General features: G+C 37.8%; 2 protein-coding genes across 10 annotated transcripts in view; both read left to right on the top strand.

Annotated features, from left to right (window-relative positions):
- SLC5A9 (solute carrier family 5 member 9) overlaps positions 1-23,233 on the top strand; it is a 62,476-nt gene that overhangs the window by 33,923 nt on the left and 5,320 nt on the right. For 8 of the 9 annotated variants that reach the window (XM_048498486.1, XM_048498481.1, XM_048498487.1 and 5 more), the window contains 7 exons: positions 2,825-3,030; positions 5,487-5,622; positions 5,949-6,056; positions 6,155-6,305; positions 7,017-7,185; positions 9,225-9,440; positions 21,262-21,421. In XM_048498486.1, coding sequence (XP_048354443.1) covers positions 2,825-3,030; positions 5,487-5,622; positions 5,949-6,056; positions 6,155-6,305; positions 7,017-7,185; positions 9,225-9,440; positions 21,262-21,421 — 1,146 coding nt within the window. The remainder of the gene's footprint in view (positions 1-2,824; positions 3,031-5,486; positions 5,623-5,948; positions 6,057-6,154; positions 6,306-7,016; positions 7,186-9,224; positions 9,441-21,261; positions 21,422-23,233) is intronic. The other variant, XM_048498489.1, reaches the window with a different exon arrangement.
- Positions 14,490-20,737, top strand: LOC125433731. The gene is made up of 2 exons (XM_048498491.1): positions 14,490-16,122; positions 19,982-20,737. Exon 1 carries the CDS (start codon positions 15,279-15,281, stop codon positions 16,110-16,112), a length of 834 nt encoding a protein of 277 aa, XP_048354448.1. The 5' UTR covers positions 14,490-15,278; the 3' UTR covers positions 16,113-16,122; positions 19,982-20,737.

Here is a 23,233-nt window from a genome sequence, read left to right as displayed (position 1 = left end):
TTACATAATGATTAAAAGGGAATAGTGGTTAAAACTGTGTCTTGTGGAATCCACAAAACAAACAATACAGTGATGACAAATGGTTTCCAATATCAAGCATCTGGGTTTGATCTACATAGAATATTTCAAACCATTCTAGAGCACATCCCTTGATACCTACTTCCAAATGTCTCAGCTTGGTGTCATGGTCCACTGTATCAAAGGCTGCTGATAAACCCAGTAATAACAAAGATGCACAGCCTTTGTCTACATTCAAAATGAGATCTGAATATTGAATAGTCCAGCACAAAATGCAAATGAAATGAGTGAAGGGCAAATGTGTCATCCAAGAAGACCTGGAATTGCTCTACCATCAGTCTTGCAACATAAGAGGAATATAAACTATGATTTTTCTGCCTTGTCCCTCTTTCCAGGCTCTAGATTGAAAACAATCTGTTAAAAATGAATATAAAATCCTGTATTCTTCCCCTAAACAGGTCTTACAAAAAAAATTCATTCCTGCAAGGGAACAGAGTTCTTATTATAAAGTTACCAGCAAAAACCAAACAGACCTCATGAAGCGGTATCAAAATAGCTGTAGAGCGGAAATGTAAATTAGTGAGATGATGAACTGCCCTTTACAGCAAATTTGGAAGGATTTATTGAAAAATTAACTTGGTGATTGGATTGAGTCTGAGCAATTATTGAGCCCTAAAATATAGGAAAGTCTGGAAGCTTTATTCCAACAAGCAACAACTGGTGAGGCACTTTCCTGCCTTTTTAGACAGCAAGAGGATTGTACTGTCAAAGGCTTTCACAGCCAGAATCACTGGGGTGTTGTGGGGTTTCCAGGCTTTATGGCTGTGTTCCAGTAGCATTTTCTCCTGATGTTTCACCTGCATCTGTAGCTGGCATCTTCAGAAGATTCCAACCCCAGATGCAGGCGAAACGTCAGGAGAAAATGCTACTGGAACACAGCCGTACAGCCCAGAAACCCCACAACACCCCAGCAAGAGGATTGTGAGATGTTCATATCTATAGATTTAAATAGTACATGTTGCCTTCGATTTTTTTCTTTTTTCGCATCAAGTCACAGCAAGAGGTGGTTTGCTATTGTCTGTTTTCATATCACACCTTAGAATTTGTTTGAGGTCTTCCATCCAAATACTTGCCAAGGTCAAGGCTGATAGTGTATAACTGGCCCAAGGTCACCAGAAAGTTTCCATGGCAGAGGGGATTCAAAGTTGGGTTTCCCAGATTCTAATCTGACAATTCAACCACTACATCATGGTGGCTGTTTTATCACCATACACTGAGGGCAAATAGACAGCAGTGTATGGGTTAACTAATATTTATTAAGAGTTCTGAACTGCAACTCAAATTCAAATATGGAGTCCCCAAGTTTCCTATGTTCTGAAAGCAGGGCCAATGAGGTCTCCTTGAATGATAGTGCCCTCAGGTTTAGATAACAAGGCTTGGAGATGAGGAACTGGAAACAAGGAACTGGAATGGAAACACGGTTACATAGTGGACTAGTTGATCCAGTTAGCTTCCCCTCCCACCCCAAGGCTTAAATTGACTAAGTGGACAGCAGCTTCACAAACTCAGGACACTGTGCTTGGGACTTATCTAGCCAGGCTTAACTGGGGGCAGAATCCTGCAAAGAACTGCATCCACAATGATCTGGCCTATGGTAGCAAAGCACAGGTTGCCTGCCTGGCACTGTGTATTATCTGGGCTATCTCAGCATGAGTCCTCTGCCTTTCCTACTGGATGGAAATAGACTCTGATGGGCTTATGGACTGAGTCCTAGACTGGTGCTTTGTTGTTCTAGGACCTGAGGGGGGCAGTAAGAAGCTCTGGTGGAGGAGCTCTTTCTATAGGCTCTATGAGATCATGTTCTAGAGGAGATTGACCAGGGTCATCTGCCCTGCAGGGATCTTCCAGAGTTTCTAATTCTTACCCAGACCATGTATCTGGTTCTTCAAAGACTTCCACATCAGAGTCCAGAGCCAGCTCAATAGGGATCATGACGTTAGTAGGCTGCCCAATTGAGTCTAGGCAACATGTCCTCATTCAAACCTTTGAGAATCCAGCTGTGTTTTGTGGCTCCTTGCTTGCATAAGATTGTGCAGATAGATACTTCATATCAATCAAAGATGAAGCAAATTCAACAGGAATGCTCCATATGCAGTCCACACCTCTGCCTCACCTATTGGCCAAGCAATTAGTGACTATTGGCCTCCCAACATCTCACATGGTTGTTTTCAAATCTCCCAGTGGGATGTAGGCAAACTCACTAGCTTGACTTAAGCCAAAATAGGAAACATGTTTGCTAGAAGCTGTATCAAAGTAAATTGAAACTGATATGACTTTGGAAATCATAGGTGTTGTTCAGTTTCTAAGGAATTCAATTGTAGGTGGTTGAATTAAAATAGCCCTCAGGGTTAAATTAAAATAACCCTCAGAATCATGATGGGTTCTGGTGGGTCAAACTTCACTGCTGCTGTTGCATTATTGCAATTATTCCCTTCTGATTTTTTTTAGTAATAAAAAGACAGTCAAACAAGTGAATGATTATGATAGCACAGTGATAACACCGAATCAGCAGTGTTGAATGCTGGAGAAGACAAAACAAGGAAGTTCAGGATAGTTTTATTTTGCAAGAACACTCAACCAGTATTTTAAAGCTTTGAGTACAATGTTCTGAATCATCTTATGCAGCTTCCAAGAATGTAGGGAGGGAATGAGAAAAAATCCTAAAGGAAGAAAAGACACATGGCTAAGGAGAAAAATGGGAAAAAAGGACTTTGTTTACTTATGGTATATTTTTTTTCCTTTTCAGGCTTTGAGAAAGTTGGGTGGTATGAAGGGCTGCAAGAAAAGTATAGTAGAGCAATACCCAGCATCATTGTCCCAAATACTACTTGTCACCTGCCACGCCAAGATGCTTTCCACATGCTCAGGGATCCTGTTAGTGGAGATATTCCATGGCCTGGACTTATTTTTGGCCTCTCAGTACTTGCCCTCTGGTGCTGGTGCACTGATCAGGTAAAGTCAAAGGCCTTTTCCACATTTGTTTACAGCATATCTTGCCATCAAATGCTAATTTTTTTCCTTTTAATTCCACATGTTTTTTCTTCCAGAAAGGTTTTCTGATCATTTTTCTCTATTATTTTCCATAGCACTTTTACTGTGATTTTTAAAAAATCCATTTGTGAGCCAGCTTCCTTTGAATGTGCAATCATGTTGAAATGGTCTTTATTTCTCTGCCCCAACAAACACCTGGCCCTCATCCATGCCCCTGTGTAGCCACCCAAACTCCCCTTTAGCCATTTTCTCCTCCTCATCAACCTATTTTCAAAAGGATTTTTTAAAAAAACTCTTTGTCATATCGCATTAGTATTGTAACATTAAAGTACACCCACAAATCAGGTCGATTGTATCAGTGTTGTTAATGTCATCTGGAATTAGTAACGTAACTTACAGTGAAGATACACTGTTTTCAGTTAGGAGTGCATGAAATTGACAAGGGAAGCTGTCTGTGCAGTAGGAAATTGACAGGAGACTGTCACAGTAATGATTGTGCATTACTGCAACTCTGATTTGACTGAAACATGTTGTTCTTTGTGTGGATGGGGTGGGGGCTACATGTCTGTTCTTTCAGGTGATGGTACCTGATCCAGGAGTTGTTTTTTGCTTCCATTTTGGATTGGTAAATCTCAATGGTAGAAATGCATACTAAGACATTTTTTCATTGCCACTTCAAAATGTAATTGTGCATAAACACTAAAGCACCTGTGCAAAAGGAAAAAAATAGGAGGATGGTTAATCATCTGCAACATGGATGACATCCCACTGTTATCAGGAATAATACATTTTCAACAGTAGCATGTGGAATAAATGGAACTGAAAAAACAAAAGGGGGAACCCAAAATGACATGGGGGGGGGAATGTATAGAATAATTTCACAAAAAACATTTCCAAGACACAAGGTTTGACTACTGGAAAAATCTGTGGTAAGCTGTGCATGCAGAAGAGGCCAATGTTAGGTTCCTTCTCTATCCACCCCACCCCCATTCTTGAAGAATGTTAAGGTTTACTATTTTCCTCTAGCATGAGTTTAGGGAATGAGGCCTGTGAAATTATATACATGGAAAAGATAATGTAGGAATTGAATTTTTTTTAGGAAAGATTTACGAATAAGTTCTGATTTTGCTTTATCCTGCTACTTTCAGAACATAAAAAAGATTTGTGTTTCACAGATTTTAAGCATGTTTTTGGATAAGATAATTCAGTAGAAGAGTTAAAGCACACCGTTAGGAAAACGTACAGACTAGAACAAGTTTTATTCCCAGTGGGCAGGACAATAACCTGTGATAAGGGATATGAAAAAATAGAATGAGAAGCTTCTGAATAACTGTACATTGTGGGAACCATATTTAAGGTCAACAAAATGATTACATAAAACTATGCTGTAAAGGCACAACACTTCTCACCAGATTAGCACCAGATATTTAACCCAGAGGTGCAATTCCAGATACAGAATGTATCTTCTGTTTATTGTAAAGTTGTTAGCTGTCTGGATGACAAGAACAGTGTATAGGCATTTGTAGAACAATATGATTTTCCATTTGCTTGTGAATTTAGAATCCCACCCACACTGAAGAAAGTTGCTTTAATTTTACACTGCTGCACTTCACATATTTGTTAGGGATTCTGCAATAAATCTCCACAACAGGAAGGGATCTTCATCATCAGTGGCGTAGGAGGTTAAGAGCTCATGTATCTAATCTGGAGGAACCGGGTTTGATTCCCATCTCTGCCGCCTGAGTTGTGGAGGCTTATCTGGGGAATTCAGATTAGCCTGTACACTCCCACACACGCCAGCTGGGTGACCTTGGGCTAGTCACAGCTTCTCGGAGCTCTCTCAGCCCCACCTACCTCACAGGATGTTTGTTGTGAGGGGGGAAGGGCAAGGAGATTGTAAGCCCCTTTGAGTCTCCTGCAGGAGAGAAAGGAGGGATATAAATCCAAAATCCTCCTCCTCCTCCTCCTCCTCCTCCTCCTGCTCCTCTTCTTCTTCTTCTTCTTCTTCTTCTTCTTCTTCTTCTTCTTCTTCTTCTTCTTCTTCTTCTTCTTCTTCATAGGATTTCTTTACTTCACTCTCAGTGTTGCCCAAAATGCTCCCCTCCAAGAACATCATGGGGGAATTGGAAGTGTGCGGCATGAGGAGAAAGTCAGTAAAAGTCATCTCCCCTTCCATAAGTGAAAATTTTCTTCTGAATTAAACTCATATTCTCATTTACAGTAGCTGTTTCTCACAGAAATTTGAAATTTTGTACTAATACCTGCTTTAACCAACTCAGTGGATGCCATTGCTCAATTATTCTGTTGAAATTGATTTGACCCCCTTTGTTCTAAGGTTCTTTTACCAATTAAACATTTTTTAAAATCTCCATGTTGAGTTTCATTGTAACTTATTCCCCTTTTGTACTCTACTCCAGGTCATTGTGCAAAGGTCTCTTTCAGCTAAGAGTCTTTCCCATGCTAAGGGTGGATCAGTGCTAGGTGGATATTTGAAAATCTTCCCTATGTTTTTCATTGTCATGCCAGGCATGATCAGCAGAGCTCTCTTTCCAGGTAAGCTATCATGAGGTTACAATTAAGCTATTTGTGGCTATATTCACTAATTGTAAACTTACTCTAGGGCACATCCAGTAAACTGGAGAGCTTGTCATAGGTATGGGATTGCTTAAATGAATTTGCCATACACTTACAAGCAGTCATCACAAGATAGACTTTGGCACCCTTTATATGTATAATGGAAGTGTCAGAAGCTCCTAACATTTTTGGATGAAGTCTGAAAGGCCCTTCCCCTTCAGGTCTGTTCTATCTCAAATAGTGACCAGGAAAAGTTGTCCTCTATACTTTCTACAATAAAACCTGTATGCATTTTCCTGCTGTAGATCATGTGGGATGTGTAGTCCCAGAAGCCTGTGAGAAGGTCTGTGGAGCTAAAGTTGGTTGTTCAAACATTGCCTACCCTAAACTGGTATTGGAACTCATGCCTGTAGGTGAGAGAATTTGATTCACTGAGAACCAGGTAGTCTGGCTAAGTACAGAATGGCTACTTCAACCATTGATATGAACCAGGTCTTCCTTATTTTCTTAGGACTCCGTGGTCTAATGATTGCTGTGATGATGGCTGCTTTGATGAGCTCTCTCACTTCTATCTTCAATAGTAGCAGTACGCTCTTTGCTATAGATATCTGGCAGCGACTCCGTAAGAAGACTACTGAGCAGGAACTCATGATTGTTGGAAGGTCTTTTTTTTCTTCCTTATACCTTTATTCCATGATCTGGTTGTACTAGTAGAGTAACTTAAGTTCACCACTGAGTGTATTCAGGTACACATACCATATGGGAACATGCAGCTTACATGCTGCCAGGATTCCTAACTTCTAAACTGAGGCATACTTGAATTCCACCTTTAAGATCTTATTGGAGCCTATATATAACTTGGAAAGAATCTGAAATGCTACAAAAGACAATGGAAACTAGCCTCACATGAAACAATGCATACTATTCCTAGGACATAGTGCTGCCCTATTCCTGAGAAAGCTTCAGGTAAGACTTGAAGCAATGCAAACTGAGCTACTTGTAAGTTCTGAAACTAAACCACTAAGCCTGATCCCAAAACAAATTTAGACCACATGCACACAATTGTCCTCTAAGACTGCTCCATCCTTACACCTATCATTGAAGCTTATGCTTGTAAATGATGTTAAAATCTGTCAAAAGTTCCATATAAACATTTATAATGGAACCAGAGGCCTCAGGATAATAACTGTCTTAACCAGATCTTCCTCTCATCTTCTTTTAGGCCAGTGAAATGTCTAACAATGTACTTATCAATTATGGACATTTGATCATTTTCACCAAAGCCTTTTTGCCAAGATGTATATTGATAATTTCCTCCGTGGAATCATGCAAAGCTAACAAAAGAGTTACATTCTTTTGTTCTGTTCTTTTAGGGTATTTGTTCTGATTCTAATTGTCATCAGTATTCTCTGGATCCCCATTATCCAGACAGCCAACAGTGGTCAGCTGTTTGACTACATTCAGTCAATAACCAGTTTTTTGGCACCTCCCATCACTGCACTCTTCATCCTAGCAATCTTCTGCAAGAGGATCAATGAACCAGTAAGTTCAGGATGAATGAGAAGGTTTGTCTGAATAATAGCATCTCCCAAATGTCATTGTTTCATAGTTTTTAAGGACAGAAGAGACCATTTATTATGATTATATTGACTGACTTCTGAATGCAACAGTTGTGGAATTTATTTCCATTAAAGTTAAGCATCTCTTTAAAAAGATTCTTACAACTTTGATTACTGGTTTAACAGAAAGTTGTGATATAACCCAGGAAGGTAAAGGGGGGGGGGGGTAGTAAAGAAGAAGATTCATAAAGAATTGCAAAAACTTGTTTTTCTTCACTGCTTAGAAAGCAATTCTTATTCCAAGGCTGACCTTTTTTTTCTTGGGGGGGCTCTAACCTTGCAGTCAACAAATCTTCTTTGGTTTGAGATTTCAAGAGAGCATGTATAATTATTTGGGGAATCTATCCCTAGGAATGGAGCTATGTTTCATTCACCTCTGTTTGACAAACTCAATAAATAAACTGATCGTACGTTCCATATTTTGTCATATCATGTCCCTTCAGCATCTCAAATTCAAAAAATCTCACTATTCTCAAACTTGCACAAGCAAACTTTTTCAACTATTTTTATTGGGGAACAAAACCCTAAACTCAAAACTGCACATGATCTATATGACAAGATGGGCAGCCCCATCCACAGCCTGAGGTGATGGAATGTAGCATTGCCACCATACCTCACCGCCACCTCCAGAGGGCTTTCGGGCAGTGTGGTGAGTTAGGAAAAAGCTAAAGCTAAAGTCCTCCATGGGGCCAAATGGACTTATACCACCCTTTTGGTGACATAAGTCCAGGACTCCAGCCACAGCATCCATGGTGTGAAAGCTTGAGAGGGAGTTGACTATAGTTGACTCCACCACTAGGAATGCCCCCACAGACATATTGGCATCTGATCAGATGCCAGCACAGCCTGAAATGACTGGCCTCCCTTCCAGGTCAGGCACCACTGATATATGTGGTGCCCACCTGCCTCCCAGTTTGCCTGCTCTGCTGGCACATTTGCTTGCACTAGTTCCATTGAATCGTTAAAAACAAAACCCTTTTGGATGTGGCTGTAAGGTTGGGAACTTCCACGCACAACGTAATCCCCCCTTGACCACTCCCCCTCAAATCTTTGCCCTTCAACCATGCAACACTTCAAGCACAATGTATAAGGTGAAGTGAAGGGAATGGAAGTGTATTTTTTAAAAAGAAAAGCAGTTATAATGAGTAATAAGAAGCAAAATGAAATGAAAATCCTGTATTCTGGGATGCTTCTAGAAGTACAAAATAACTTCCCAGTATGCCAGCCCATAGGAAGTATAGCTTCCTTCATCAGTTTTCCAGAATCTCCAGGTGAAAAACATCCGTTCAAGGCAGACCTTTAGTCTGGAATCCAATCAAGCCTCCTGCTGCATCTTCACATATATTCCCCAAATTATGTTTCCATGGGCATTCTGGCTCACAGAAGTTCTATTGCCAAACATATGCATGCATACATATATCTGAGGGGACTATACCAGATATAAAAGGCAAAGAATTTGCCCTATAGACGTGAGTGGTTCTGAACTGATTATTTTTCCTTGAGAAACTGAACATCATGTGTAATCTTCAAAAAGCTATGATGTATCTCAGTATTTCAGTCTGGATTCCAACAACATATGCAATGTTATCATTATTTAACTTGTCCTAATATGTCCTCAAACTAAATTTTAATTCTATAGACTGCACATTCAGCTGGAGTAGCTGAATGAATGTGCTTCATGAATAAACTAGGGCTACAGTGATATTTGACCTAAGACTACCCAAGTCTGGGTTTGTCATTCTATTTGCTAGATGTGAATAGATCTCATAAAGGAACATCTTTATTCATGTTTCTTTCCAATCTGTGGGATAACATTTATTTTAGAAAATATACACATTTTGAGAAATCTTAACGGACAAGGCAGCTAACAGTTTAAAAGAACTACTAATCATTATTAAAAGAATATGAAAAAAGCTGACATTTTCAGACCTATTCATTATGTCATTTACATTCTTCTCCTAGGGTGCATTCTGGGGCCTGATGTTTGGCCTAGTCATTGGTCTCATTCGGATGATCATGGAATTTATTTACAGGGTGCCCTCCTGTGGTGAGGAGGACAGAAGGCCAGCTATATTGAAAGATGTGCACTATTTGTACTTTGCTATCATCCTGTGTGTACTCACAGCCATTGTTATTGTCTTAGTTAGCCTTTGCACACCACCAATTCCAGAGGAAAAAGTAAGTAGCTCTGTTGACTTTGGTGTCAGAGAATGTGCTGATTTTGGGCCTCAGCACTGCAGCAAGCTAGTTTGTCCTACAGATATTATTTTCTTTCAAATGACATTGCATCCCAGGTACTGTGGAGTTAAAACTTCTTCAAGTTCAGTGAGCACAGGAAATTGAAGACAGGGGTCCATGCTGGGAGGATACCACAGTGCATCCTATCAAGGAGAGAGTCAGTCAGTGGGAAAGAAATCATATTACAATGGACTGCTGAGGACGGAAAGTAATGGCTCTAATTGAACCCTATCTTGTTTTTCAACAGAGATGCCATCAATCTTGCAAAGCTAACAAGATTAATATTGTTGAAGTGCTGGCATTTTGAAAAAGATTCTTTCCCAAAGTGGTCTCAATTACATCGAATAACTTAGAATTGGTATCAACAACTCTGTTCCATTTGCTGCAAAAAAGGGGAGGGAGGACCCCTCCTAGTTTCCCAGAATCAGTCCGGTCTTGGGCTTTTACATGGTCAGAAAACATGTAGGCTGCCTGGGTTTAGGTGGAGCACAAAATTGTACCCACTGTGCCTGCTTTCTAGTTATACACTTGCATGTGTTCTGTGTTCTCAGGAACAGAGACAATGGTAATACTCTTCTTCCCTTTCCCCATGTTCAGACAACTTGATTTCTGACCTTGGGGAATGGAGTTTTGTGAATCAAAACAGACAGTAAAGGGTACATCTTCAGTAATGTTACCCAAAATGGTGGATGCAACGACCCTCTTTATACTGAGCTTTATACTGAGCTTGACTTCTGGAGACAAAACTACATACTTGTTCTCATCTCCAGCTTGCAGCCCAACCCATACTGTAATACACAATTGCTCACATTTTGTGATGGTGCAGTAAACCCATTCAGAAAGACATTACAAGCTGAGAATGTGGTAAAGGAGGTGAAAACTCACTGCTTATCTATATGATGCACTTCCACAAGCTATTAGAATCTGTGAAATTTGACCACATTTGAATTGGAATGATAATAAATTGAAAAGTGTAATTTGTTTCAGGTCTTAACACTAATTTCCATTCCATACTACTGCTAGAAAAAAAATGAGAAAACATATTTTCTTCTATACATACCTCCAAAACAAAGTATAGATAGAATTTTCAGCCAACATAATAGAAAACAGTTCAGTGGAACTACAGTGGTAATGGACAGATGTATAACCCCAGCAAAACTCCTGTCCCTGCACAACTTTACCTGATGGCCTTGTTCTTTACAGATAGCAGAAGGGGAAGGAGAGATTTGTATCAGGTGTTTTGAATAGTACCATCAGTGCACCAAGTGTTAAATAAATTATATCCCAAGAACAGCAAGCAGAAACATTTTCACTTGCTGGTTTGGATACTTTCCCATCCCTGTGGTGATGGATGCTGAGCCACAAAACAAATATGCAAAAAAATTGTTAGGTACGCTTCAGAGTTCATATGTCTTCATTGTACATAGCCTATAACATGTCAGATCGTCCTTGAAAACTCAGCAAAGGAACTTACAATTAAATTTGAGACTGTGAAGCTGAAACGTAACTACCAGATGCCAGATGACATTTTGGAAGAGAAGGATTTATTTTAGATTTATAACAGAAATGGGGTTGGGGACTTTGCCAAACACTTATAGTTTCTTTTAAAAATGGGACTGAAGAAAATATGAGGAAGTAAAGAATGGCAGAGGAAGTGCAATCCTAACACTGCATCAGATTATGAGTGAACAAGATCAAATGGTGTATTAATTTCCTGTCACGGAGTATGATGCTTAAAGAGTGTTGCTGCAAACAAATTTTGCCCACTATAAATAGTAGCCTTTGTCATTGGTATCTAGGGCAGTTGGTTAACATTTACTGCTTTATATATTGCCACACAGCTGTCAGTAGTCAGCATGCTAATTAAGCATGCACATGTTCAGTATATAATGGGAAAGTGTGCTATCTATTTGCCGGATGCACAAAAGGTTGTGCAGACATGTTTTCTTGACATTTTCTCCATGATATGATTCTCCTTATTTAATTTTTTAAAATCTAAAATGGTTGATATTTTGAGGGAGATAGTGAATAACAAGCAAGTGCCTCCAAATAAATAGAAAACAGACTGGTAGATAATGGATGGACATCCACATCTTAATATACAAGATATTGATTTTATTGCCTTCCAAGTGAGAAATGATTTGGATAACCTGTTAAGAGTTGGCAGGTCTTCAACCTAGAAATGATACCAGTCTCTGTCAAAGCTATTAGACCTCTTATCCTACTGCTTTATTGGTCTCTTTATCCACCCTTCTCTGCTACATGGTATAGTGTATAGAATGCTGGTTTGGACTTAAAACAAGACAGAGGGGAGACTGTGCCAAGCAACCAATGGAGCAGTAGATTTGGCGGTGTGTGTGTGTGTGCAATGGCGGCATTTACTTTTGGAACCATTGAGATTTTAAAGAGATAGACATTCTCTCCATGTAAAGCCTTGGAAATCCTAGTTTGGCACAAATGTATATTCTATACAAGAAGAAGAAACAGAAGTGACCCTTGGCCTTGCATCATTTTCAAATCAAACAAATAAATGCATTTAGATATACAACATTAATCATACCTGCGCTTTAACTGTCTGAAGTGTTTTGTGGCTTCCACTAAAACTATTCAATCATAATGCAATTTCCCCTCTCTTCGCTTACCATTAGTGCTAGGAAGAGGGAAATGTCACTTGTATCTTTTTTTGTCCTCTGACTTTATTACATTCAAGTTAGGTTTAACAAGTAACATGCAGCCCTCCCTCCCAAAAAAAACCCCACACCATAACCCTTTAAATTTTCTTCAGGAAAGATGAGGCTCATCAAATAAAAGCAATTTAGTACAATGTGACAAGAAAGATTAGCCTTGCCTGATGCTCATCTTGGTTGAAAATAATTTAAATAACGCTATAAATCTTCAGGAGATTATACAACTTTTTGTGTCAGCTGCAAACTGTCTTCTAAATTTTATGCCTGAAATTTAAAGTATTAAAACTACTGTTCCTTTTAAGTGACTTAACTTTCCAAGTAGAGTAAAGGGTCATTAACAACATGTTCTGTGCAGTGATGCGTATCAGAAACTGGTGCTTTTTTTTATCTAGAAAAGCATCTTCAGGTAGGGCAGTGGTGGCGAACCTATGGCACTCCAGATGTTCATGGACTACAATTCTCATCAGCCCCTACCAGCATGGCCAATTGGGAATTGTAGTCCATGAACATTTGGAGTGCCATAGGTTCGCCACCATGGAGGTAGGGGGATTTGGAACAGAGAAGCAGCAAGGAAGAATGTTCAAAAGGAGAATCTGGACTCCCTAGTTTAAACACCATTGAAAGTGATGCTGTCAGCATAATCTCTCACAAAACACCTCCAGTGGAATCCACCCCCAAACAGCATCACTTTCAATGTTGTTTAAACTAGGGAGTCCAGATTCTTTTTTTAAATCCACCTTAAAGGGAGAATCTGGGGTCCCCAGTTAAAACAACATTGAAAATGATGCTGTTTTGGGGTGAATTCTCCCACACCCTGAAACAGCATTACTTTCAATGTTTAAACTGTGGACCTCACATTCTCCCTTTACGTCCATGCCGAAGGGGGTGGATTTAAAAGGAGAATCTGGGGAAATTTGGAGTGTGCCTGCTGTCAGAGGTGTAATTGTTAAGCTAGCAGCATCAAAATTTTAGGGTACATTTAGGAGACTCTTCTGATGATACCACCCATGTTTGGTGAAGTTTAGTTCAGTGGGTCCAAAGTTATGGACTCTGAAAGGTGTAGCCCCCATCTCCTATTAGCTCCCATTGGAAACAATGGGGGATGGGGCACCCTCTTTGGGAGTCCATAATTTTGGACCCCCTGAACCAAACCTGGGTGGTATTATCAGGAGAGTCTTTCAAAAAAAAAATCCCTGAAATTTTGGTACATCTAGCCTAAAAACTGCACCCCCTGCAGGCCAAAAACTGAAAAACACTAAAAAATACAAAAAAACCCACAAACAGGTGGCGGAGGTTCGGACATGTAATGGGGGGGGGTTAACCCAGGAACCCCCCCCCCTTACCTCTGTCCTTGAGACAGAGGTTCTTTTGGTTTATCTGATACAGCAAGTTCATTTAAACATCTTTATAAGAATCAAGGTAGGAAACTCTCTGACCAAGGAAATAACAGTGAGCAGATGTGTTAAGCATAAATGCATATTGGCCACTCTCCTGTTTATTCTGTATATCTCCCTAAGGGATAACCTGTTGCCCTTATGAGGGTGAAGCTAATATTACATTCCCTAAGATCATGTGTCAATACCTGTATTCTAAAATATTGGAGGAAACAGCTATCAAATGACCCAAATGCTTTGTTTTCTGATAACTCTACAGAAAGAGAAAACCTGTGCAGAATATCTCAAATTAACCAAACACGCTACTGATATACTTTGAAGTGGAGGTCTAGGAACTGAATCTATCACATGGACATGCAAATATAATAAATCAATCTAAAGTTGCTCCATTTGAAAAAAATTAAGAAGGAATATACCAGATCACCATATTTAATGAATATGACAACTTTAACCTTTAGCATGGCATTTACAAATCTGAGATTTCAAGTCATACCAACATTGGTATGTAGTGAATGGTTCAGTTATGCCCTAGCAACCAATTGCAAGTGTGTGGTAATGAGGCAATTGAGGACATTTCACAGTATGTCTTGGCGTGCCCTGTTTACAATGAATTAAAAACTAAATTTTTAAAGAAACTTTCCAATTGCTGTGGGCACTGTAAATGCTAAAAAAATTTTGTTGTGTCCCCTCCCTCCATTTTTCCATATTATATTGTCCAGTATATGGGAAGATTGTGAAGGCCTATTGCCATTACAATAAAATTTTACTACTACTTTACAAAGTAACTCCCTTGAAAGTTACCAGTGACGAGCTTACAAATAAAAACTACCCACCTGGATTAAGTTAATATGGCTTCAATAAATGAACTCTCAGAAGGTGGTTTGTTGGAAGACTTCCGGTTGGGCTTGGAGACGACCAGCTGCACAAAACATAGGTGCGGTCCGGTCCCTCGAGATATTCAATTTTTGGGGGGAAATAGCGAACCCCAAAACCTTCCCCATCGCTAGAAGAAGGGGGGAGGAACAAGGCGGTAAAATCCGCTGCAAATCCTTGTGGCTGGAAACCCAGAAAAGAGCACTAGGAGCTTTTGAAGGGACGCAAGAGCAAGGAGAAGCACCATTTCTTAAGGGACCGGAGTGAGCAAAGGAACGGGTCGTGCAAAGCTGAAAAGCCCCCTCATGCTGAGGGGCGAAACTGGAAAGGAACAAACCTTTGCTAGTCTAAATAATAAAAATAAATGACGGTTGATTGAACTTACGGGCAATACGGGGAAGGCGACCGGCTGAAGGTGAAGTGGGAGAAAGCAAAACCGCAGCTGTGAAAAACCCGAAAAAGAAAGAAAGGAGCCGCGACCGGGCGGAGCTCCGCAAACGGCGAGCGGAGAAATAATGACGCTCCAGAGAAGTGAGTGATAATTTTCATACTTATACTGGGACTTAGAAAGAGATTATAATTAAGATTCCGGAGAGGGTCCAGAGAAGAGAGAGTTAACCCTGAGGAGGTCGAACCTAACCCAATTGAAAATAACCCGGAAGGGGAGGAGGGAGAATTCTCCGGATTGAAAACAACAAGCTGAATGGAACCATAGAGTTTTAACGATCCAGAGTGGTCAAAAAAAAATACAGTTCAGGAGAAATCTTTTTGGAAAAAAAGCAAACGTATTGGCGGAAGGAGACCAGTACAAAAAATAAGAAGAGATGGCAGCAACAAGAGCCAAAAACGGAGGGAACAACAAAACCCCAGACAAGAGTGGATCTGAAAACTACGACAAGCTGGAGCAAATGATAGGAAGATCTATAACGCTACAGGAAGAAACAAAGGAAAGACTGAATAAACTGGACTGTAGATTTGGGACATTTGAAAAAGAGATTCAAGAAATTAAGAAAGAGATGAGTCAAGTAAAGAAGATGGAGGAATCAATAAAAGAAATAAAGAATGAAGTAATTAATATTAAGAATAATGTGACAGTCACAGACAGTAAAGTTGAAATCTTCAAAAACCAGATGGAAATGATGATGGACCAGATGGCGCTACAGGAACTTAGACAGAAAGAAGACACTCTAAGATTTAGAGGATGTAAAGAAGAAAATAAAGAAAATCTAAGGGAAAAGATGACCACCGCCCTAGCAGAATTCTTAGGAATGGAAGAAAGGTTAATGGAGCGTGAAATTGACAGAATCTACAGAGCAAATACCAGATTTGCAAAAGACAGAAAAGTTTCTAGAGACATTGTAGTGACATTTGCAAGGAAAAAAATACGTGATGAGATTTTAATAAAACATTCAAAAACCAGAGTGACAATAAGAGGTCAAGAAATCAGAGTTCTCAAAGAAACACCGCTTCATATATTAAGGAAAAGGAAAGACTATGCTCCCTTAGTCAATTGGCTAAGAGACAACAAAATAATTTTCAGATGGGAACCCTTAGAAGGGGTAAGCTTTGCATTAAATGAGAAGAAAATTCTGATAAGATCAGCTATGCAAGCGCAAGACTTCTTGAAGGAAAGTGCAGAATACGAAAAGATACAATAATGTCAAAAATGTAAGTTATAAACTATTACAAATTATTAAGTTAAACAAGAATTACAAGATTTGAAAGTATATGTTTTCTCTTTTATTTCTTCTTTTCCCTTCCCATAGCATCTAACTATTTTTCGTCTTACGGCTTGAAAAATTCCTCAACTTTTCTTTTCTTTTTCTTCTTCTTTCTTTCTTTCTCTCTCTCTCTCTTACTGTTTCCTAGCTATCTTCCTTTATCTCCTTACTTTCATAAACTATCCTTGAACTGTTAAATAACCATTATATAAGTTTGACCACTCCGTTAAACCAAATTACCAATTGAAATGTCATATAAACTTTTGTCACTTAATGTTAATGGTTTGAACAGTCCCAACAAAAGAAAGAAGGTTTTCAACTACTTAAAACAATTAGGACAAGATCTGGTGCGTATACAGGAAACACACATAAGGGGAAAGGACCGGAAATACCTAGAATGCAGAAAATTAGGCAAGCTATTTGTGTCATTGGCCGAGAAAAAAAAAAGGAGTGGCGATATATATCAAGGAGGATCTGAGACCCAAATTGATTGTTCAAGATAAGAGAGGAAGATATGTGGGGGTGGAAGTTACGATGAATGAAGCCAAAACTCTCCTAATAGGAATATACGCACCCAATGACAGAAAATCATATTTCTTTAAAGAACTAGCAGACACATTAACACAATACATGTATGACAAGATAATTATCATGGGGGACTTCAATGGTATAGTTAACAATAAGGTAGACAGAAAGGGAAAAACAGGTACAAATGGAAAAATACTACCAAAGTCATTTTTTGAGTTGGTGAAAAATCTAAAAATAAAAGACATTTGGAGGGAGAAAGAAAAAACTGGAAAGGATTATACTTTCTACTCAAACCGACACCATAGCCACACCAGAATTGACATGGTTTGGGCCTCAAGCCTACTACTATCGTCAACAACCAAAATAAAAATATTGCCACGATCAATATCAGATCATAACCCAATTAGTTGGATTGTAATGAAAAAGGAGAAAAAAATAAGAAATTACGTAATTAAGAATTGGATGTTGCAAAACAAGGAAATAGTGAAAAAAATGAAGAAAAATTAAAAGAATTCTTCCAAATAAACAATAATTCAATAGGGGACCTCGGAACTATATGGGATGCAAGTAAAGCATTCATAAGGGGTATGTTCTTAGAACAAGAGATAAGATTTAAGAAAAAGAATAAAGAAGAAGAGATGCAGTTAACTAAAGAACTGAAAGAACTTGAGAAAAGGCTAATTAGAAAACCATCTAGCAGAAAAATTAGGGAAAAAATATTTGAAATAAAACAAAAACTAGATAGAAAAAACCAAATAGAGATAGAGAAGCAGATGAAGTTCATAAAACAGAAGGAGTTTGAATGGGCAAATAGGCCAGGAAAATGGCTATCAGCCAGATTAAGAAAAGAAAGAGATTCAAGAATAATAACGAAAGTAAAAAAAGGGGTAGAAATAATAACTGACAGGAAAAAAATTGAAAATTTGTTTATAGACTTTTATGCAAAACTTTACAAAGAAGCAGGGAAATCAGAACAAAAAATAGAAAATTATTTAAACGACTGTGAAATACCATCAATTAGTAAAGACAACCTGAAAGAGTTAAATAAAAGTATAACGGGAGAAGAGATAACATCGGTGATTGACTCTTTAGACTCCAACAAAGCCCCAGGCCCAGACGGAATTACGGTTAAGTTCTATAAAGAAATGAAACAAACAATACTCCCAAGTCTAGTCAATTTATTCAATGAGGTTATGGAAGGAAAAGGGATCCCTAAAACATGGGAAGAAGCGTTTATATCATTAATACCAAAAAAACAAGAAGAACTATTAGAAGTCTCAGAATATAGACCTATCTCACTTCTGAACGTCGACTATAAAATTTTCGCAAAGATCTTAGCAAACAGATTAAAAAATAACTTCTTAAAAACTTTCATAAGTGAGGATCAAGTAGGGTTTATGGCAGGTAGAAATAGCAGAGACAATATAAGAACAGTACTAGATCTAATAGAATACCTAGAAAATAAACCGGGGGAAAAAACTGCCCTAATTTTCCTAGACGCAGAAAAACCGTTCGACAACGTAAGTTGGCAGTTTATGGAAAAGGTATTAGAAAAAGTAGGCATTCAAAAACAATTCAAAACAGCAATAAAAACGATATACAAGAACCAATTCGCCTCATTAATAATAAATGGAAATCAACTGCAAAAGTTCAGAATTAATAAAGGAACCAGACAGGGATGCCCCCTTTCACCCCTGCTATTCATTTTGCAGTTAGAAATACTAGGGAAAAAATAAGTCAAGACAATACATGGGAGGGAATAAGAGTTAAAAAATACAGCTACAAGTATAAAGCATTCGCGGATGATGTAGCATTGTTCATAAAAGACCCAATAGAAAATATCAAAGGAGTACAACAAAAATTGGAAGAATTCGGTAGAGTATCAGGATTCAAAATAAACAAGACGAAAACAAAAATCTTAACTAAAAACTTAACTCCCAAAGAGAAATTAACTTTACAAGAAAGTTCAGGTTATAAAATAGAAAAACAGGTAAAATACCTTGGAGTAACACTCGAAAATAATAATAAATTTCTATTTGAAAACAATTACCAAAAAACCTGGAATGAGATAGGAAAAGAAATAGAAAAATGGAAAAAACTGCAAATGTCGTTTTTAGGCAGGATAGCCATAATAAAAAGCAACATCATTCCAAAGTTAATGTATCTCTTCCAGAATGTACCGGTCTCGTTATCTGTTAAAACAATAAATAAATGGAAAAAGTTGCTAGTAAATTTTGTTTGGAATGGCAAGAAGCCAAGAATAAAATATAAGAATATGATCGATGAAAAAAATAGAGGAGGCCTGAGGTTACCTGACATACAATTATACCATGAAACCAATCTACTGGTGTGGGTAATGGACTGGATATTACTAAAGAATAAAAAAAATATTAAACCTTGAAGGTTATGACCTAACAGAGGGATGGCATAGATCCCTATGGCCCTCCCAAAAAGGAAAAAACACCAAAAATTTCACAAATCATATAATTAGGAAAACATTAATGAAAAACTGGTTAAAATACAAAAATATTATATACAACCGAACGCCAAATTGGGTCTCAAGAGCAGAATCACTCCAAATAAAGGAATATCACACAGAGGGAAACTGGCCCACATACAAAGAAACATTGAAGTGGGAAAACAATAAAGCCCAATTAAGAAACAGAGAAGAGATTCTAAACAAAGACATACAGTGCCAATGGTTCACATACCATCAATTGACTGAGAATTACAAAAAAGATTTGGAAAATTATGGGTTTCAAAAAAATCCAAACGAATTTGATGACATTATTGGCAAAGGTAACAAAAAAATAATTAGAAGAATTTACAAATTCCTGCTGAAACTGAAAACAGAACAAGAAGTGGTGAAAGACACGATGATTAAATGGGCCAGAGATATAGGAAGAAATATCTCTCTTGAGGAATGGGAAAATATTTGGAGGAGAAATAATGAATTCACGCTCTCAATGAACTTGAAAGAAAATTTCATAAAAATATTTAATAGGTGGTATTACACACCAGAACGTCTATCGAAAATGAACAAACAATCAGAGGGAATCTGTTGGAAATGTAGGAAAAAGAAGGGAACGCTAATCCACATGTGGTGGAAATGTAAAAAAATCAAAAAATTTTGGGAGAAAATAGCCAAAAAAATGGGGAAAATATTAAAAATTAAGATCAAAATGAGGCCAGAACTTTTTTTGTTGGGACTGATCAGGGAAAAAAATATCTTAAAATATGAAAATTTATTTCTTTACATGATAACTTGGCATGACTAGATTTTAGTGTATTAGCAACAAACTATGGAAGAAGAAAGAAGTCCTGACGATGGCGAACTGGGAAGAGAAATTACAAGAAATGATGATACTGGACAAATTAACCTGGAGGTTGAAGGATAAACCAGAGAAGTTCGAAGAAACTTGGAAACTTTATTTAAAAAACTGAAAGTTGGAAAAATAAAACAAATAATAACTTTAATATGATGAAACAGCTGGAACCCCTTCTATAGATATGAAGAGGATAAGGGTTAAAAATAGCCAAAAATATTAGAATGAAACAAATAAGAACTAGTATTGTTATCCTTTCCCGTAGAGCCAATGATAATTTTTTTTCTTTCTTTTTCTTCGTAACAAAATAATAATAAGATAGTTATTTCGTTTAAGAAGGAAAAGTGGACGTTCACTTTTGAGGAAACTCAAATTATAATTTTCTAAAAGCACTAGCAAAAACTGTATGAACGGGTTGCAACAATTAAAATTGATAGAATAGGACTTTTTGTTTAATAAGACTGTATAAGGGAAAATATCCCCAAAAAATAGAAGAAAAGATAGAAATACCGTAGAGAGTTTAAGAAAAACGACAGAGACCACTTTAATCCCTTATTTTTTCATAAATGTTGCAACTAAACTGGAAACATTTTAATTAACTACTTGACAATTGTAAAATTATGATTGTTTTATGTATGTAAGTGTGTGATTGTGTTCATTTTTGTAACTATGTGAATATACAATAAACTTTATTAAAAAAAAAAGAAGGTGGTTTGTTTATCTGATCAGGAGTAGAAATTATCATATGATATCAAGTAAGAGGCTCGGGAAAAGAAGCCTTTGCCTCCATACAGACTGTTCTTCTAAGTGGTTGCAGATTGTGGTTCTCTGACAACAAATAGCAGCTTGACAAGTCTGAATTAGATCTGAATAAGTGGAATAGGGAAATCTGGAGACAGTAAATTGTTTGGTAGGGAATGAATGCTATGACCTTTAACAATCAACAACACAGACTCTTTCCTTCCCAATCTTTAACACACTTATGTTTTTAAAAAATGTGAAGAACTTACACATATGTCAGACTGACAATTCTAGCAATAGACGCCATGACATTTTGAATTTCAGACTTTCCCACAAAACATTAAAATAATGTTTGCCATTAAATATCTTTTTAGTGACAATGGTATAACATAACCAAATATAATAACGAAACTATACAGAATGCTCATCCTATGTCATGTCAGTAGCCCTTCATTTCATAACTTTTCTTTTTTTCAAATTGCTTTACCCAGCTTGCTCGACTGACATGGTGGACTAGACATTTTAAAACTCCAGAAATAAACCTTGAGAACCAAATATGCCAATGTGAAGAGGTGACTTCTGACCAGAAAGGGAATGATTTGGATTCTACTCCATGGGAGAATGGAGATGTGGAATGTAAAGAATATAGAGGTATGTTATCTGTTTCTGCCAAGCAGTCTTTTATGCTTACAGTAAGAAAGGTTGTTTCCATTCATTCATGGATTGTCTTGCCTGGTTCATGGCACTACAATTGTATCCCCACAGATTTAATAATTTATGTTCTTATATCAGAAAATGGTAGTGGAGGTATGCCAAATTCATTACATGGCGCTAGAAACAAATGTACAAGAATATATTTACATAAATACCAGGAGCACAGAAGAAAGAAATGTAGTATGTTTATGACATCTCTTGAACTTTAATGTCTCAAAATCTCATTTGTAATAAATAGCTAGACTTTAGTCTGATAGCTTTGGAGCCAGGAATGCAATAGCACAGACCTCAGGTCTTTCCTGGTTGCCAGAGGATTTTTCTTTTTTGCTGCCTCTCTGTGCCACCTGAAAGTCTTCTGGAGGCAGGAGAGCAGTGTGATAGTGATGCCATCCCTGGCTGCCAGAGCCCTATGGATTGGGCTGCCCAATACATCCACCCCTTCATGAATCAATAGCTGCATCAGCAGAAGAGAGCAGATTATTTCAATGGTGATGAGGGTGTAGAAATCCTTGAAAGGTAGATACTGGGCAGCAGCAGTAGTGGAAGGTGACACATATGGAGGATCTTTCATAGACAATGATAATAAGAATTCAGCTAACACTGGTTAGTACTACACAGAATAAGGCAATGGAAAACTACTTTTGATCGTCTCTCTGAACACACTTGTGGTGAGACAATCCAAAATGGAAAAAAAAAGATGTAGTGCTGGAAGACTGAAATGTCAGGTCAGATGGCACTCAGTCAGCTACTGGGAAAGGGCTGAGGCAACTACAACGATCCCTATTCTTAATAATGCAACTGGACAAAACCTGAAAAAAATTAGTTGCTGATGTAAATGGATACAAAGGAAAGTTCCAAGCTGTTGGATGCATACAATAGGAAGGTAAACTCAAGATTGTAAAATGAAAAATGTAATGTTTTAAGTATTCCAATCCTGGGAGTGAGTGAAGTAAAGTGGCCTAAATAATGACATTTTCAAGTCAGAAAATTATTAAGTGATTTACTCAGGATATGACAAATAGAAGAAATGGAGTTGCTCTAGTACAATGTAAAATGTAACACAAGCAGTCAGGGGCTATAATGCAAAGTCTGACAGAATAATATATATCAGACTTCATGGTAAGACTACCAACATAACCATAATTCAAATTTATGCCCCAGCTATAGATGCTGATGAAAATAGGGGTACGCATTTGGAAACAGTGACATCTTCAGACCTTGATGATCTCCCTTCTGAATTTTTGTAAAGGAACCCCTTGTGATGGGCTTCAGTGCTAGTATCTCTAATTACACTGATCAACCAAAAAAAAAAAACATTCCAGATTCGTGGAAAATTCTGAAAAAAAATAATAAAATGAATTAATATAACTACTGACCAATCAGTCTTTGGGCAGTGATTGGCAAATTATATGCAAGTTATTTGCAAAAAATTGTGCCTTGATAGATGAACAATGAGGAAATTATAGATGATGAGCAAGTGGACTTTAGAAGAAGATGTTCCTTCAAGGATCATTGTTTTACATTGACCTCACTGGTAAATAAATATCCTGTAAATGTGCCAGACTCTTTGTACCCATCATTCACCAGTTTAAGAGCTGCTTTTGACTCAGTCTCTCTCTCATTTATGGACAAGTATTATACTACCTACTTGCCTGCTAGATGGTTAAAATTAATAATGAATCTCTATTCTGGAAATTCATTATGTATTTATATAATTTGGGCCCTGTATTAAAAAAAAATATCTATCCA

This window comes from Sphaerodactylus townsendi, linkage group LG05 (assembly GCF_021028975.2).
Source record: "Sphaerodactylus townsendi isolate TG3544 linkage group LG05, MPM_Stown_v2.3, whole genome shotgun sequence".
Lineage (NCBI taxonomy): Eukaryota > Metazoa > Chordata > Lepidosauria > Squamata > Sphaerodactylidae > Sphaerodactylus > Sphaerodactylus townsendi.
Note: the sequence above shows the minus strand (reverse complement) of the source record. Positions and strands in the feature narration are given on the sequence as shown.